This window comes from Cyprinus carpio, chromosome B23 (genome assembly GCF_018340385.1).
Source record: "Cyprinus carpio isolate SPL01 chromosome B23, ASM1834038v1, whole genome shotgun sequence".
In the NCBI taxonomy this organism is placed as follows: domain Eukaryota; kingdom Metazoa; phylum Chordata; class Actinopteri; order Cypriniformes; family Cyprinidae; genus Cyprinus; species Cyprinus carpio.
This window is the reverse complement of record NC_056619.1, coordinates 7834046-7848053: the sequence shown is the minus strand read 5'-3', so window position 1 is coordinate 7848053 and position 14008 is coordinate 7834046. Positions and strand designations below refer to the sequence as shown.

The following is a 14008-nucleotide window of genomic DNA, read 5'->3' as shown; positions in this document are numbered from 1 at the left end:
AGAAAAATTGCAAAGAGTTTGAAGTTATCATCATCTACAGTGCATAATATCATCCAAAGATTCAGAGAATCTGGAACAATCTCTGTGCGTAAGGGTCAAGGTCGGAAAACCATACTGGATGCCTGTGATCTTCGGGCCCTTAGACGGAACTGCATCACATACAGGAATGCTACTGTAATGGAAATCACAACATGGGCTCAGGAGTACTTCCAGAAAACATTGTCACTGAACACAATCCACCGTGCCATTCGCCGTTGCCGGCTAAAACTCTATAGGTCAAAAAAGAAGCCATATCTAAACATGATCCAGAAGCACAGGCGTTTCTCTGGGCCAAGGCTCATTTAAAATGGACTGTGGCAAAGTGGAAAACTGTTCTGTGGTCAGACAAATCTAAATTTGAAGTTCTTTTTGGAAAACTGGGACGCCATGTCATCCGGACTAAAGCAGCTTACACATCTGGAAAGGCACCATCAATGCTGAAAGGTATCCAAGTTCTAGAACAACATATGCTCCCATCCAGACGTCGTCTCTTTCAGAGAAGACCTTGCATTTTCCAACATGACAATGCCAGACCACATACTGCATCAATTACAACATCATGGCTGCGTAGAAGAAGGATCCGGGTACTGAAATGGCCAGCCTGCAGTCCAGACCTTTCACCCATAGAAAACATTTGGTGCATCATAAAGAGGAAGATGCGACAAAGAAGACCTAAGACAGTTGAGCAACTAGAAGCCTGTATTAGACAAGAATGGGACAACATTCCTTTTCCTAAACTTGAGCAACTTGTCTCCTCAGTCCCCAGACGTTTGCAGACTGTTATAAAAAGAAGAGGGGATGCCACACAGTGGTAAACATGGCCTTGTCCCAACTTTTTTTAAGATGTGTTGATGCCATGTAATTTAAAATCAACTTATTTTTTCCCTTAAAATGATACATTTCCTCAGTTTGAACATTTGATATGTCATCTATGTTGTATTCTGAATAAAATATTGAAATTTGAAACTTCCACATCATTGCATTCTGTTTTTATTCACAATTCGTACAGTGTCCTAACTTTTTTGGAATCGGGTTTGTATATATTTTGACAATATTTACATGTATATACATTTATATTCATATATATAATTAATATAAACATAACATATTTTTCTTAAATATAAACATGCATGTGTTTGTATTTATATATACATAATAAATATACACAGAATACACATATATGATGTAAACAAGAACTTTTATTTTGGGTGCGATTAATCGTTTGACAGCACTAGTTTAAATAAATGTTATCTGTCATGCACGTGGAAACCCTATCGCTGCCATTTCAATAAAAGGATTTAAACGCTTATGAAGTACACATTAAAGACTGGAAGGGCAGTGGAAATTCTTTTCAGGAAAAAACCCCCAAAAAACTAGGAGCTTTGATATCCATCAAGCTTTAATAAAAATAAATGTATGAATGCCCGGAGGTATTAATAATTTTACTCTGATTTTCAATCATAAATATGATTTACAATATAAATAATTTATTAAAAACAAATAACTCAGAATGTAAATCTTTCATAAACCCTGGTTTCCTGGCTTTTTTCAAGGACTTTTATTATCGTTCTCACCGGAAGAACTTTTCTATCCGAGCATCCGTCTTCCGGTCATGGGCAACATGGTTGTAGTGGTGTAACGTGAGCTGTGTCCGTCTGCATGCTTATTCGGTTCTATAGGAAAATCTTTGTCTATTTGACAGCGGTGTTTATTATCGTATAATATATTTATCAAGCAATCCGAAAGTCAAAATGAATATACGCAACGCACGGGTGAGTAAGTGAAGTTAAATTAGTGCAGTGTCTGTCTCAAAACCAGTTTTAGGCATCATTGATGCGTTCCGTACCATGAGGCAACGAATATGTATTTTTTGTCTTTTTATTATATCTACGTTTTGCTTGACACACACACTCTGCAGTTTAATAGTTTTTAAAGGGACCGTGTTCTGTAACGTTTCTTTTGTAGAAAGGTTTGTAATGAATTAGTTAGAAAAGCTGTTAAATTTAAGTACACAATTAGATAATACCAATTTAGGTCAACAAATTATCAAGCAGTGCTTAATTTTGATCAGTCTGTGGTGTAAAAAGGTTGCATTAGCAATCTAACATTGAAGCAAAACATGGTCAGGTCAAAGTGTCTGAATATTTTTTGATCCCAAATTTTACATGTAGTCCACTGTATGAAGAATTTTGTGGTATGATATGTCACAGTTTACTTTATTTTGCTATCCTCACTTTCATAAATGAACTATATCTGGTGTCTGAATAATTTATGGTTTAATTTCTCTGATGTAGACTTACATCTCAAGCACCAAACATCATATTTTAGTTATACATGACTATTTTCCAGCTTCTCTCTGAATATTAGACTTAAACAGTTAGTTTTGGCTAATGTACTTGATGTGAATGATTCAGTATTACTGCAGGTGGCAGGTTGAGAACATGACGTATTTTCTCTTTTCATGTTTCCAGCCAGAGGATCTGATGAACATGCAGCACTGCAACCTGCTGTGTCTTCCAGAGAACTATCAGATGAAGTACTACTTCTACCACGGCCTGTCCTGGCCACAGGTCTGGGACCGACACTCATCTGTGTACAGACACCACACGCTGAACTGCTTTACTGAATAGCTGTGTTTGTTTTCCAGCTGTCTTACATAGCAGAGGATGAGAATGGGAAGATAGTGGGATATGTTTTGGCTAAAATGTAAGTTTTGTTTTTCTTTATTGCATTCATGTGTGAAATGTCCATAAAAGCTCCAAGTTGTTAAGTTAAAGGGATACACCACCCAAAACTGAGAATGGTCATGATTTACTCACCCTCTTGTTCCAAACCTTACTTTCTGCTGTGGAACTTAAAGAAGATATGTTGGTGACCAAACAGTTTCCATTTCCATTGACTTATATTGTATGGACAAAAAATACACTGGAAGTCAATGGAAACCCAAACTGTTTGGTCACCAACATTCTTCAAAAGATCTTATTTTATGTTCTACAGGTAAAAAAAGTCATGCAGGTTTGGTATGACAATTCTCATTTTTAGGTGAACTGTCCCTTTAAGAAAGGTTATTTTGCAAATAATTATAATGTTAATTATGTAATATTCATAACATTTTTATTATGAAATAATACATTTTATTTTTAATAACTTGCATATTTTTGATAGGGAGGAGGATCCTGACGATGTGCCTCATGGACACATTACATCACTGGTTGGTGTTTTTACTCTGAAAACATTTGCTGTTCTTTCTCATCATTTGTGCTGATGTCGTCTTTCATCCTGTCTGCATGTGTATGAATAAATTCACTGCTGTGTGGTAATACAGGCAGTTAAACGCTCTCACAGGCGTCTCGGACTGGCTCAGAAACTGATGGATCAAGCCAGCAGAGCCATGATCGAGAACTTCAATGCCAAATATGTCTCTTTACATGTCAGGAAGAGGTAGGATATACAATCTCTATCGTCATATCAGGCCTGAGAGATTTTCCTGACTGTGTTTGTTTGTATTTCAGTAACCGGGCCGCTCTTCACTTGTACTCAAACACACTTAAGTTTCAGTGAGTAGCCTATCTCTTCTTTTTCCCCAGTTCTATTATATTGTATTGTGAAAGAATATGGACTGTCAGTCAATTAAAACTAATGAATCAATTACAAGTTTAATTAAAAGAAATGCTAGATGGAGTGTAACACCATGAAATAACTGCAGGTGTCTCTTAACTTTCACGAGACATTAGTGGTTTTAAATAGAAAACAATTAAAACATTGTTAATGACTCTTCAGAAAACATCACTATAATAAAATGCATGATTAACTGTTAATTGTACAAAATTAGTGTTAAATTGACAGCACTAGAAAACCCTAATTTCAAAAACAGCTCTGTTTTAACCACCATTTATAACTGTGTATGTATATGTATCATGATAAATTGAGGAGACAATAAGTTGTACGTAGTGTGTTCTTTTCTTTATTTTGTGATTTGCATTGCATTATATTTGCACCAAATGTTTCCTGATGTTGTGTTGCAGGATTAGTGAAGTGGAGCCCAAATATTATGCTGATGGAGAAGATGCTTATGCCATGAAGAGGAATCTCACACAGATGGCAGATGAGGTATGTGGTTTTGCAGTTACATATAATTATTAACTCCTGAAATGAAGATGAATAAACGATTTTCCAAATTGTAACCTGAACCTCTACACCCTCTGAACATACAGGTCCTTCTCAAAAAATTAGCATATTGTGAAAAAGTTCATTATTTTCCATAATGTAATGATAAAAATTAAACTTTCATATATTTTAGATTCATTGCACACCTACTGAAATATTTCAGGTCTTTTATTGTTTTAATACTGATGATTTTGGCATACAGCTCATGAAAACCCCAAATTCCTATCTCAAAAAATTAGCATATTTCATCTGACCAATAAAAGAAAAGTGTTTTTAATACAAAAAAAGTCAACCTTCAAATAATTATGTTCAGTTTATGCACTCAATACTTGGTCGGGAATCCTTTTGCAGAAATGACTGCTTCAATGCGGCGTGGCATGGAGGCAATCAGCCTGTGGCACTGCTGAGGTGTTATGGAGGCCCAGGATGCTTCGATAGCGGCCTTAAGCTCATCCAGAGTGTTGGGTCTTGCGTCTCTCAACTTTCTCTTCACAATATCCCACAGATTCTCTATGGGGTTCAGGTCAGGAGAGTGTGGCAGGCCAATTGAGCACAGTAATACCATGGTCAGTAAACCATTTACCAGTGGTTTTGGCACTGTGAGCAGGTGCCAGGTCATGCTGAAAAAACGAAATCTTCATCTCCATAAAGCTTTTCAGCAGATGGAAGCATGAAGTGCTCCAAAATCTCCTGATAGCTAGCTGCATTGACCCTGCCCTTGATAAAACACAGTGGACCAACACCAGCAGCTGACATGGCACCCCAGACCATCACTGACTGTGGGTACTTGACACTGGACTTCAGGCATTTTGGCATTTCCTTCTCCCCAGTCTTCCTCCAGACTCTGGCACCTTGATTTCAGAATGACATGCAAAATTTGCTTTCATCCAAAAAAAGTACTTTGGACCACTGAGCAACAGTCCAGGTGCTGCTTCTCTGTAGCCCAGGTCAGGCGCTTCTGCCGCTGTTTCTGGTTCAAAAGCACACGCCTGTGCACGGTGGCTCTGGATGTTTCTACTCCAGACTCAGTCCACTGCTTCCCCCAAGGTCTGGAATCGGTCCTTCTCCACAATCTTCCTCAGGGTCCGGTCACCTCGTTGTGCAGCGTTTTTTTTGCCACACTTTTTCCCTTCCCACAGACTTCCCACTGAGGTGCCTTGATACAGCACTCTGGGAACAGCCTATTCGTTCAGAAATTTCTTACCCTCTCGCTTGAGGGTGTCAGGTCGGCAGTCTTACCCATGATTGCGGTTTTGAGTAATGAACCAGGCTGGGAGTTTTTAAAAGCCTCGGGAATCTTTTGCAGGTGTATAGAGTTAATTAGTTGATTCAGATGATTAGGTTAATAGCTCGTTTAGAGAACCTTTTCATGATATGCAGTTTTTTGAGATAGGAATTTTGGGTTTTCATGAGCTGCATGCCAAAATCATCAGTTTTAAAACAAAAAGGACCTGAAAGACCTGAAATATTTCAGTTGGTGTGCAATGAATCTAAAATATATTAAAAGTTTAATTTTTATCATTACATTATGGAAAATAATGAACTTTTTCACAATATGCTAATTTTTTGAGAAGGACCTGTATGTGGAAGAATAGCACAGGCAAAATCTTTTTTTAATCTTTGGTGAAATAAACCACAAATATTCAATTTGCCCCTTCATGGATTTTCATTTTCAACTGTTTAATTAAGACTCAAACAGTAGTCATAATATATCTATGCTGAACTCAGAAAGAGGCTCGTGCCAACTTGGAGTTGTGAGCCAAGTGGTTTTTAAATCCCTAATTAAAAATATGTATTTATCTTCGATAATTACTGCCCAATTATTGTAGGTAGAAAAGTGTTAGTAACAGAAATCACACATTCACACATCTAAATTTGGTCAGTGCAATTGAGTCGCACCTTCCAAAGATTTTAAATAAAAAAATTAATTGGGTTCACCTTCAAAAACTAAAGCGCTACTGGTAGCTTTTTTTCTTTTTGTAAATATATATATATCTATTTTTTTATCCATTTTCTGTATTCTCATATACAGAATCTCAGATTCATTTTCACCAATTAGCAAGTTTACACACTCAAAAACACATTTAGCACATTACACACCTTGCTTCCGTAGTCAGTGGCGAACACCGGTAGAGCTGTATATTTTTACAAAAAAAATCACCACTGTGCAAAACACTTAACTTTTCCTGATGTGCAGTTGCAGAAACCAGGTGTTCGTCTGTGGGGCTCAGAGGCTTCACCATCTCAGGACACGTCTGTTACTGGCCTGGTGGAGAAGCTGACGGTGCAGGATGGAGAGAAAGAGGGAGATGGAGACAGCGGAGGAGAGAGTAAAGAAATGAGTGAGGTCAGCGAGGCCACAGAGAGCACAGACGTCAAAGACTCCTCGTCAGACTCCTAACTCGCATCTCCGTGTGTTCACACCCATCATATAGGTTTCAAATCGGTTTACAGTGTTTATACGCTCTGATGGTTTTATTTTCAGAATACAGGAGAGTGACCTTGTAAAAGCGGTTCACAACTATGAAATTATTTGTCAGGAGATTTGTCAATAAAATCAAAGAGTAAACCTCTTTTGTGGTGTTGCCATTATCTTGCCAAGAACAAACAAACAAAACTTTTTTTATTATTACTGTGAAATGTATGGCTAAGGATATATAGGTAGTTCAAACACTTTTTTTTATTGGACATTTCTGTCTTAAAAGTTATTGAGAATGAATGACCCATTTTACTTCCGTAATCTGAGGTGCTAGATTTGACAAAAATGTGTAGTATAGAATGAGTCTATCAATATTTTTCCTCTGAAAAAGAATCTGTGAAAATACTTTTTGTCAGAGATTGGTGTTATTCCAATATAGAGATTACCTTGAATGAAAACAGACTTAAAAAAAAAAAAAAATCTAATTTAATTGATGCGGCGCCTTTAAGACTTTTACCGCGCTTTGCCGCGCTCATACTGTTCCATTCTTCAAAAACAGCGTCTTTACAAGCTACATTACATCGCGTTATATTAATAAAACAATCTTTGATTAAATGTGTCGCACAAACTGTTAAAGGCAGACTGACAGACAGGGACCTTGTTAAAAATAAACGCATATTTGGGTTCCCTCAGTAGGATGTGCGGAGCGACAGATGAGAGGCTTACCAACAGCCGGAGACAGCACAAGGTTTGGCACGCTTTTCCTCATTTTTTCTCACTTCTGGTGTATTTGAAGTATATATCCCACTTCATCTTTATCACCGTGACTGGATTCGCCCAAGTTATTGACTACTAAATACAGGCCTTGCGAAAACGTGGGTGGCGCCCAATATATGTGTTATATAGCTAGTGGGTATTGTGGGTGGTTAAATAATGTTACTAACAGGCTTATTGTTCTCAAACTAACATCTTGTTCATGTCTAATCTACCTGGATAATATAGGCTACTTTTAAATAGGGCGAGATTTCACTGTGGTCCGGTAGAGGGCAGTAAAGTTATAATATTGGCAATTTATTTAGCATAATATGTTCTGGGCGTCTTTAAAACTTCACATGTAAAGGGCCCTTTGGTGGATATAGATTTTAATGTCTTTTATTGTTCAAAACTGAGAATTGTAAGCCTGCCATACTGTGTTTGTGGACTGATATGACTTTTGAATTGTAAAGTTTTAAATAATCATAATTAAATATGTTCATTACGGTTTAATTTTACTCAATACATTTTAATGTGTGATGGACAATGGCACATATAGCTAAACCATAGCTTCTTAACTGTAGCTTTGGTTAAAATTAAGGTATACTTATTTTTTGTTTAATGCATATGATTTCCCCCCCACAAATTAGTTTGAGAGCAAACGTTAATTGGCTGACCCCTGTGTAGAAAGAAGAATTCTCAACTGTGTTTACAATTACTGGGAAAAAGAGTTTCTGCATGAATTATATAATTATCTTAATATAATTAACAGTCTCTAGAAAAACATAATTAAGAAAAGGTCCAGAGTGACATTTACTATGAAGTTTATTGACACTATAAATACATGAACACAAACAAAATAATACATTTTCATGTGCACTATATGTAGCGATTCACAGACATTCACACCATTTATTGAAGTGGTTTATACGAATAGATGTGCATGTTGAATTTTACAGTTCAGGACCTCATCAAAGTGCCCATCGTGTTGTGCTTATTCTTATATAGGCCTAACTGTTGGCTTGTCCAAGGGAGTGTAGGTTCAAGCTACCTCTCCATTCCCAACCCCCTGGGTCAAATGATTTGAGTACACTCTTCTCTCTCCATTAGCTGAGGAGCACCATGGAATTGTTTGGCCACATGAACTGCACTCTCTCCATGACCTTTCTGATGTTGGCCCTGTTCCTCTGTGCAGTCTCTATATGAAGTCATGTGTGTGACTCAGAAGAGACTGGTTTCCCTTGACTCCAGGATTTTTGGAAGAGGTACCTGTGGATGTGAAACAGAAGTATAAGCTCCTTTGAGGTTATATCAAAAATTACTTCTTTCTTGGACTCATTGGATCATTGGCAGCCTTTCTGTTGGCAATACAGAAATCCAAGTCAATAACATAACACGTACGGTCACTTAGAAAAGTGAAAAGACACCTCTTTTTAACAAACTGCTCAATATTAGCCTATATATCATAAATGTGTGGAATGAGTTACACATTGAATACTTTGGATTAATGATTCAAAAAATGAGCAGAAGTGATGCTTACCGTTACAAACACCAAATAGTTTGACATTGTAAATGGTTTGACTCAAACATGTTATTCTACAAAAATAAGAACTTGCCAACACATTTTTGCCATGTTCACACATTTTCACATCTAATTTATAAATTCAAGTATAACTCAGTGAAATTCATTGTTACAATTACGTAAGCAAATTCTTGTAAATATATTGTCAGCCAGGTGATAATGTGAATGTTTATAAATATGCATAATTTCTGACTAACAATATAATTTATATTAAAACAATTTACATATAATTACATTAAAAAAAAAATCTAAAATGTATTCTATATGAGTTGTTAACACCAGAGCTGTCACTCAAATTCTCAAATTTTTGGGGGCCAGGGAAAGAATTTTAATGGGTCGACCCCATGCACAATGAGTAATCTATGCAAGTTTCATAAAGCAGTAGTTCTCTATAGGTACATTTTACCACAAAAAGTAATTTTTTTGCAAGGCTGTTCTGATAACATCAAAGGAAGCTTTGGAAAACCATCATATACTATCATTAACCACTAAAGTTAGCATGGTAAATCAAATGGGATTTATTAAAAAAGAAGAAAATACTCATGTTTTGTTGTCATAGTGCATCTATTTGAACTAACTAGTATCTTAGCAGTAACTTTATATCAGTATCTTAGTTATATCTTTAATTTAATAGAAGCTAGTCAAACTATGCAAGGTAAAAGAAAATAGCCTATCTTGAAAATACCTACAACTTACTGAAACCTTTTAAGAAAATTTCAATTTCCCTAAATTCAGACAATGCTTTGTTATTAATTTTGTAAATGTGGGCCTACGTCCTAGTTCTTCAACCCTACTCCTGAAGACCCACTGTTCGGCAAATTTTATTTCCAACCTATTTCAGCACACCTGGTCTGTTATTTTTTTCAAGCGATCCTGAAGACCTTGATTAACTGGTTCAGGTGTGTTTGATTAGGGCAGGAGTTCTCAAACCTGTCCTGGAGGACCCCACTGGATTAGTGTTGTAGTTAAACTCTGCAGAACAGTGGGTCCCCAGGAGCAGGGCTGAAGACTTATGGCCTACATAGGTAATGGTTTAAGTATGTTTTATTGTTTGAGTTTTAATGACTTTTAATGACCCCAACGGCATTTCCAGTTGTCTATCCCCAACAATGGCCCACACTCAAGCTGAGATCATGCACACTATGCACTCAGCTAATTAATTGCTAATTCAAGAAACCTCAACATTACATACCGCTTTGAGATAGGCCACGTTGCTATGTCGAATCTCGCTGAGCAGCTGATCCCGAGGTGTTAGCTCCACTTTAGGTGGTTGTCGCCTTCGAGGAACTGGTTTTAGAGTCTTTATCATATCTTTCAGGTTGGCTCTCTCATCTGCAGGTCCTTCTCTTGCTGTGCTTCTTTGTTTAGGAACACTTCTTAGCTGAACATTAGCTCTTCCCTCTTTCCTTTCATCCCTTAAGTTTAATTCCAGAAGAAGATCCCTTCGTTTCGGAGTCTTTTTCAGATGTACTTCTTCTAAGAGGTTTCCTTTGTCTGAACTAGGAGGATGCTGTTGTGGGGCAAGATTTTGAGTCTTTCGGAGCTGATGAGGAGGACTTGGTTGTGGTGAAGGTTCAGGAGAATCTTCAGGAGTCTCCTCGGCTCCATTATGAGAACCCTGCAATAGGGACAATGGTATGTATCCTCTGAGCATTTCCAGCATACCAGGGGGCAAGTTCAGGGAGTCCTTGTACATCTCCATGTACATCTCCATGACCTTCCTCTGCTCTTTCACCTGCTGGAGCTTCTGCTCCTCCATTCTCTGCTGCCGCTGACGGTCCAAGTTCCTGGTGAGGAGATTGGTGACCACCATCCGAGGCCCAGCGACTTCAAAGTGGTAGCCCATCTTCAGAAGTGTATTGTTAGCCTTGAGGAGACGAGACACTTCCATTTCTGCATGGTGTCCTAGCATGTGCCTTTGGTTGTGGAAGCGGAGCTCAGTGAGTGTCTCATTGAACTGGAGGCAACGTATAATTGCAACAATCCCTTTTCCTGTGATGAAATTGGATTCAATATTTAGTGTGGTGATGCTTCTGTTCTCTCTGAGCATGTTAGCCAGAGCGAATGCCACATTTTCATCTGCACCAGTGTTTGCGATGCTAAAGGTCTTAACGTGTCTGTTCTTCTTGAGTGCGTTGACATAATCAAGGAGCATTTCTTTGGGAATGTTTTCAATGTTGTTGAGATTGACATCTGTGACAGAGGGGTTGTTGTTGCGGATCTTAACCAAAGTGGTCTCCAAATTGGTTTCATTGCCAGAAGGTCTTGCAGTCTTTTTAACTAAAGCACTTCCACCTAGTGCAAGTTTTGGGATCTTCAGCTTGGATATGACCCTTTCCTCTTTCTCGGGAACCCAGTTCTCATATGATGAGGGAGCAGGTTCAGACTGGGTGGAATCTGCTTCTGTCTTCTCATTCACTTTACATTCTGTCTCATTAAGTTCTGATTGTTCAATCTTTGCTTCAACTTTTGTATCTGCAAACTCTGGAGGCGGCTGTAAACCATCTTCTGAGGTCAATACAGGGCCAGAGGCATCAGGTTCTATCTTGACAGGCTGGTCTTCCTCAACCTCTATTATCACTTCTTCAATCACTTCATCAACAACAACATCTCCCTCTCCTCCTTCAACCTCCTCTATGATTTCCTCATAGACATATTCCACCTCTTCAACTTTATCTTCTTTTTTTGCTTCAAGCTCCTCTTGGGCTTTCTTCTGATGATGACAAAATGGTCAAGTCTGAAGTGTTGAACAACTTTTAAAGACTACGAATTACGAAACATTTAATCTTCAACAACTTGCTCAAAGCCTAAAAATAGAGTGTTCCGTTTTTAAATGCTGCATGACAGCGCAGTTGCTGTTTCAAGGCATTTGTTGTTGTAGTGTTATTGGCCTCCTAGTTGCAGCAGTTATAAATAGTCAGAATTGATGATTAATAATCAGAGCTCTGAGTACTTTAGCAAAACAGTTTATGAGACATGTAATACACTGAATGTAAATAATACAGAAAATAACTACAGTTACCTGACTGGGTAATAGAGTTGTGGGAACTCTCTCCTCCTCCAGCATACGTTTGGACTCTTTCTCCCAGTACAGATATTCCACCAGCGATCTGTGATCAAATGATCCAGTGGGTGGTTTGTCAGTTTGGTCTTTCTGTCTCATTCCCACTGGCACTCTCTCGTCAGGAGCGATTTCTTCCATCTCACTCTGGAGCTGCTTGAGCTCCTCTGCTGAGAGGCCTGCCAGAATCTCATCCTCATCGATCTCCTCTTCTGACTGGGGCTCGCTGCAATCTGAAAAAAAAAAAAAAAAAACAAAAAAAAACCTTAAAAAAAGTATATAATCACATTTTTCTTAATATGTAAACTATTTATTATTATGTGACTACATTGCGTTAAACCAATGAAAGTCGGATATCAGGCACAAATAGCTTCTTGTGTATGCTGTTAGCTGAGTCATTTCTGTGCCACTGGTATCACCAAAACATGTTTCCTGAACACCCCCTGCCTGATATTATTTAGACAAACAAGGGAATAAAAAATGAAAAATTTTGTCTGAAAACTGTCTATATCTATAAGTATTACGTTAGAATTCATGTTGTACTGAAGGTCAGGACTGCTGATATGTTCAGTAAAATGACATGAATGCGAGCATGATATTTCTTCAATATATTTAACAGTTTCATTGCTTAAAACTACAGTATGATACGACCTCCAGTTTTAGCAACGGTCTTCTGGGATCTAGTTAGAGATGGAGTAGGCTGAGTGTTAAACTCGTTTTCTTCCAGCACCTCAGAGCTTTTTACAAAGATTCCCTGTGTTCTCATGATTAATGGCATCAAACAGTCTAATATATTAACAACCAAGGCGAGAGAATGCAATACCTTGGACTGTTGTCTTTTGAGAAGCGTCTCTCTGTCTCATTCCCACCGGCACTCTCTCGTCAGGAGCGATGTCGTCCATCTCACTCTGGAGCTGTTTGAGCTCCTCCGCCGAGAGGCCTGCCAGAATCTCATCTTCATCGATCTCCTCTGCGTATGACTCCTGATCAGTGTGCTTATACATGTCCATTTTTTTGTTTTCAAGAACTACAGCCACTGATTTCAAAGTGCTGTGCGTGTTACTCAGCTCCAGGCGGGTGGCAGAACTCCAGGCCTTATCCCACATGAACGATCTAAAATAACCTCCATTCAACCGAGGGGGTGGTATTTATGGAACAAGTGGGGAGATACGGACATAGACTTTTTCCAGCAGCTTGAGTCAGCTGGTCCAATCCCCTGCATTTCAACATGACAGACTTGAGAGAGAGAGAGAAAGAGAGAGAGAGCTTGGTGGAGGAAAACAGCAGCAGGTGGACATGCCAGTCAATTGGCCCCAGTGGCTCAGACCCCAACAACTTCGCCTACAAATATTTTATCTGTCTGGAATTACAAGATGACAACAAGAAAAAGAGAACCCCAGCTGGGTGGTTTCATGGCCAGTAAAACAGACCTGTTTCACGTGTTTAATGGCTATGTGCCGTCAGTGCTAGAAATATATAGTTATTTGAAACCGCTCTGACCCCTAATCCTTCACAGTTCTATGAGGACAGAAATAAAATCTGTCTGATGTTGAACACAACAGGCGGGGAAGCTGGGGGCAGTCAGGAAAAGCAGGCTGATGTAGGATGGAAAGACTCCACAAACATTAGTGTCTGAAATGTTTGGAAGGCTAAAATGTCTTTCATATTGACATATCGAGAGAGAACATGTGAAAAAGAAAAATTATTGTTAGTTGTCATTCACCTCAAGATAGAAACATTGCATTATCACAGTATCCACTAATTTTGTAATAGTGAACCAGCAGAATAAACCACTTTGTAGTGTTACATATAATAATCTTGGTGATCCCTTCACACTGTTGGAGAGTTAACTAGTTACATGTAATGATGTTACATAATTTAATTACAAAATAAATGTAACTGTAATCCATTACTACTTAATAGGCTCTGAAAAATTACAACTTTAAATTTAAGTGAACTTAAAACATTCTTCACAAACTATAAATCA

The 14008-nt window shown here is 38.2% G+C and overlaps 2 protein-coding genes across 3 annotated transcripts; one reads left to right on the top strand and one right to left on the bottom strand.

Moving 5' to 3' along the window:
- Positions 1-1621: 1621 nt before the first annotated feature.
- Positions 1622-6779, top strand: naa10 (N-alpha-acetyltransferase 10, NatA catalytic subuni). The gene is made up of 8 exons (XM_019106952.2): positions 1622-1811; positions 2511-2609; positions 2687-2745; positions 3205-3250; positions 3365-3480; positions 3552-3596; positions 4065-4149; positions 6404-6779. The coding sequence occupies exons 1-8, from the start codon at positions 1791-1793 to the stop codon at positions 6605-6607; spliced, it is 675 nt and encodes a 224-aa protein (XP_018962497.1). The 5' UTR covers positions 1622-1790; the 3' UTR covers positions 6608-6779.
- A 1406-nt stretch (positions 6780-8185) lies between these two features.
- On the bottom strand, positions 8186-13250 carry LOC109093236 (leiomodin-3-like). 2 transcript variants are annotated; one of them, XM_042750770.1, is made up of 4 exons: positions 12845-13250; positions 11983-12254; positions 10153-11670; positions 8186-8647 (listed from the first exon to the last, which is right to left on the bottom strand). In XM_042750770.1, exons 1-4 carry the CDS (start codon positions 13125-13127, stop codon positions 8600-8602), a joined length of 2121 nt encoding a protein of 706 aa, XP_042606704.1. In that variant the 5' UTR covers positions 13128-13250; the 3' UTR covers positions 8186-8599. The 2 variants fall into 2 exon arrangements, with proteins under 2 accessions (XP_042606704.1, XP_042606703.1); XM_042750769.1 differs by having other exon boundaries at positions 10153-11673; positions 12845-13239.
- Between the last annotated feature and the right edge of the window lie 758 nt (positions 13251-14008).

Excerpts from the sequence above, each read along its gene's own strand:
- naa10 (XM_019106952.2), top strand. The coding sequence starts at position 1,791 with ATGAATATACGCAACGCACGG. Across the intron at positions 2,746-3,204 it reads GGATATGTTTTGGCTAAAAT|GGAGGAGGATCCTGACGATG; the intron begins GTAAGTTTTGTT and ends TATTTTTGATAG. Across the intron at positions 3,251-3,364 it reads ATGGACACATTACATCACTG|GCAGTTAAACGCTCTCACAG; the intron begins GTTGGTGTTTTT and ends GTGGTAATACAG.
- LOC109093236 (XM_042750769.1), bottom strand. The coding sequence starts at position 13,127 with ATGTGGGATAAGGCCTGGAGTTCTGCCACCCGCCTGGAGCTGAGTAAC. Across the intron at positions 12,255-12,844 it reads TCAAAAGACAACAGTCCAAG|ATTGCAGCGAGCCCCAGTCA; the intron begins GTATTGCATTCT and ends TTTTTTTTTCAG. Across the intron at positions 11,674-11,982 it reads CAACTCTATTACCCAGTCAG|AAGAAAGCCCAAGAGGAGCT; the intron begins GTAACTGTAGTT and ends TGTCATCATCAG.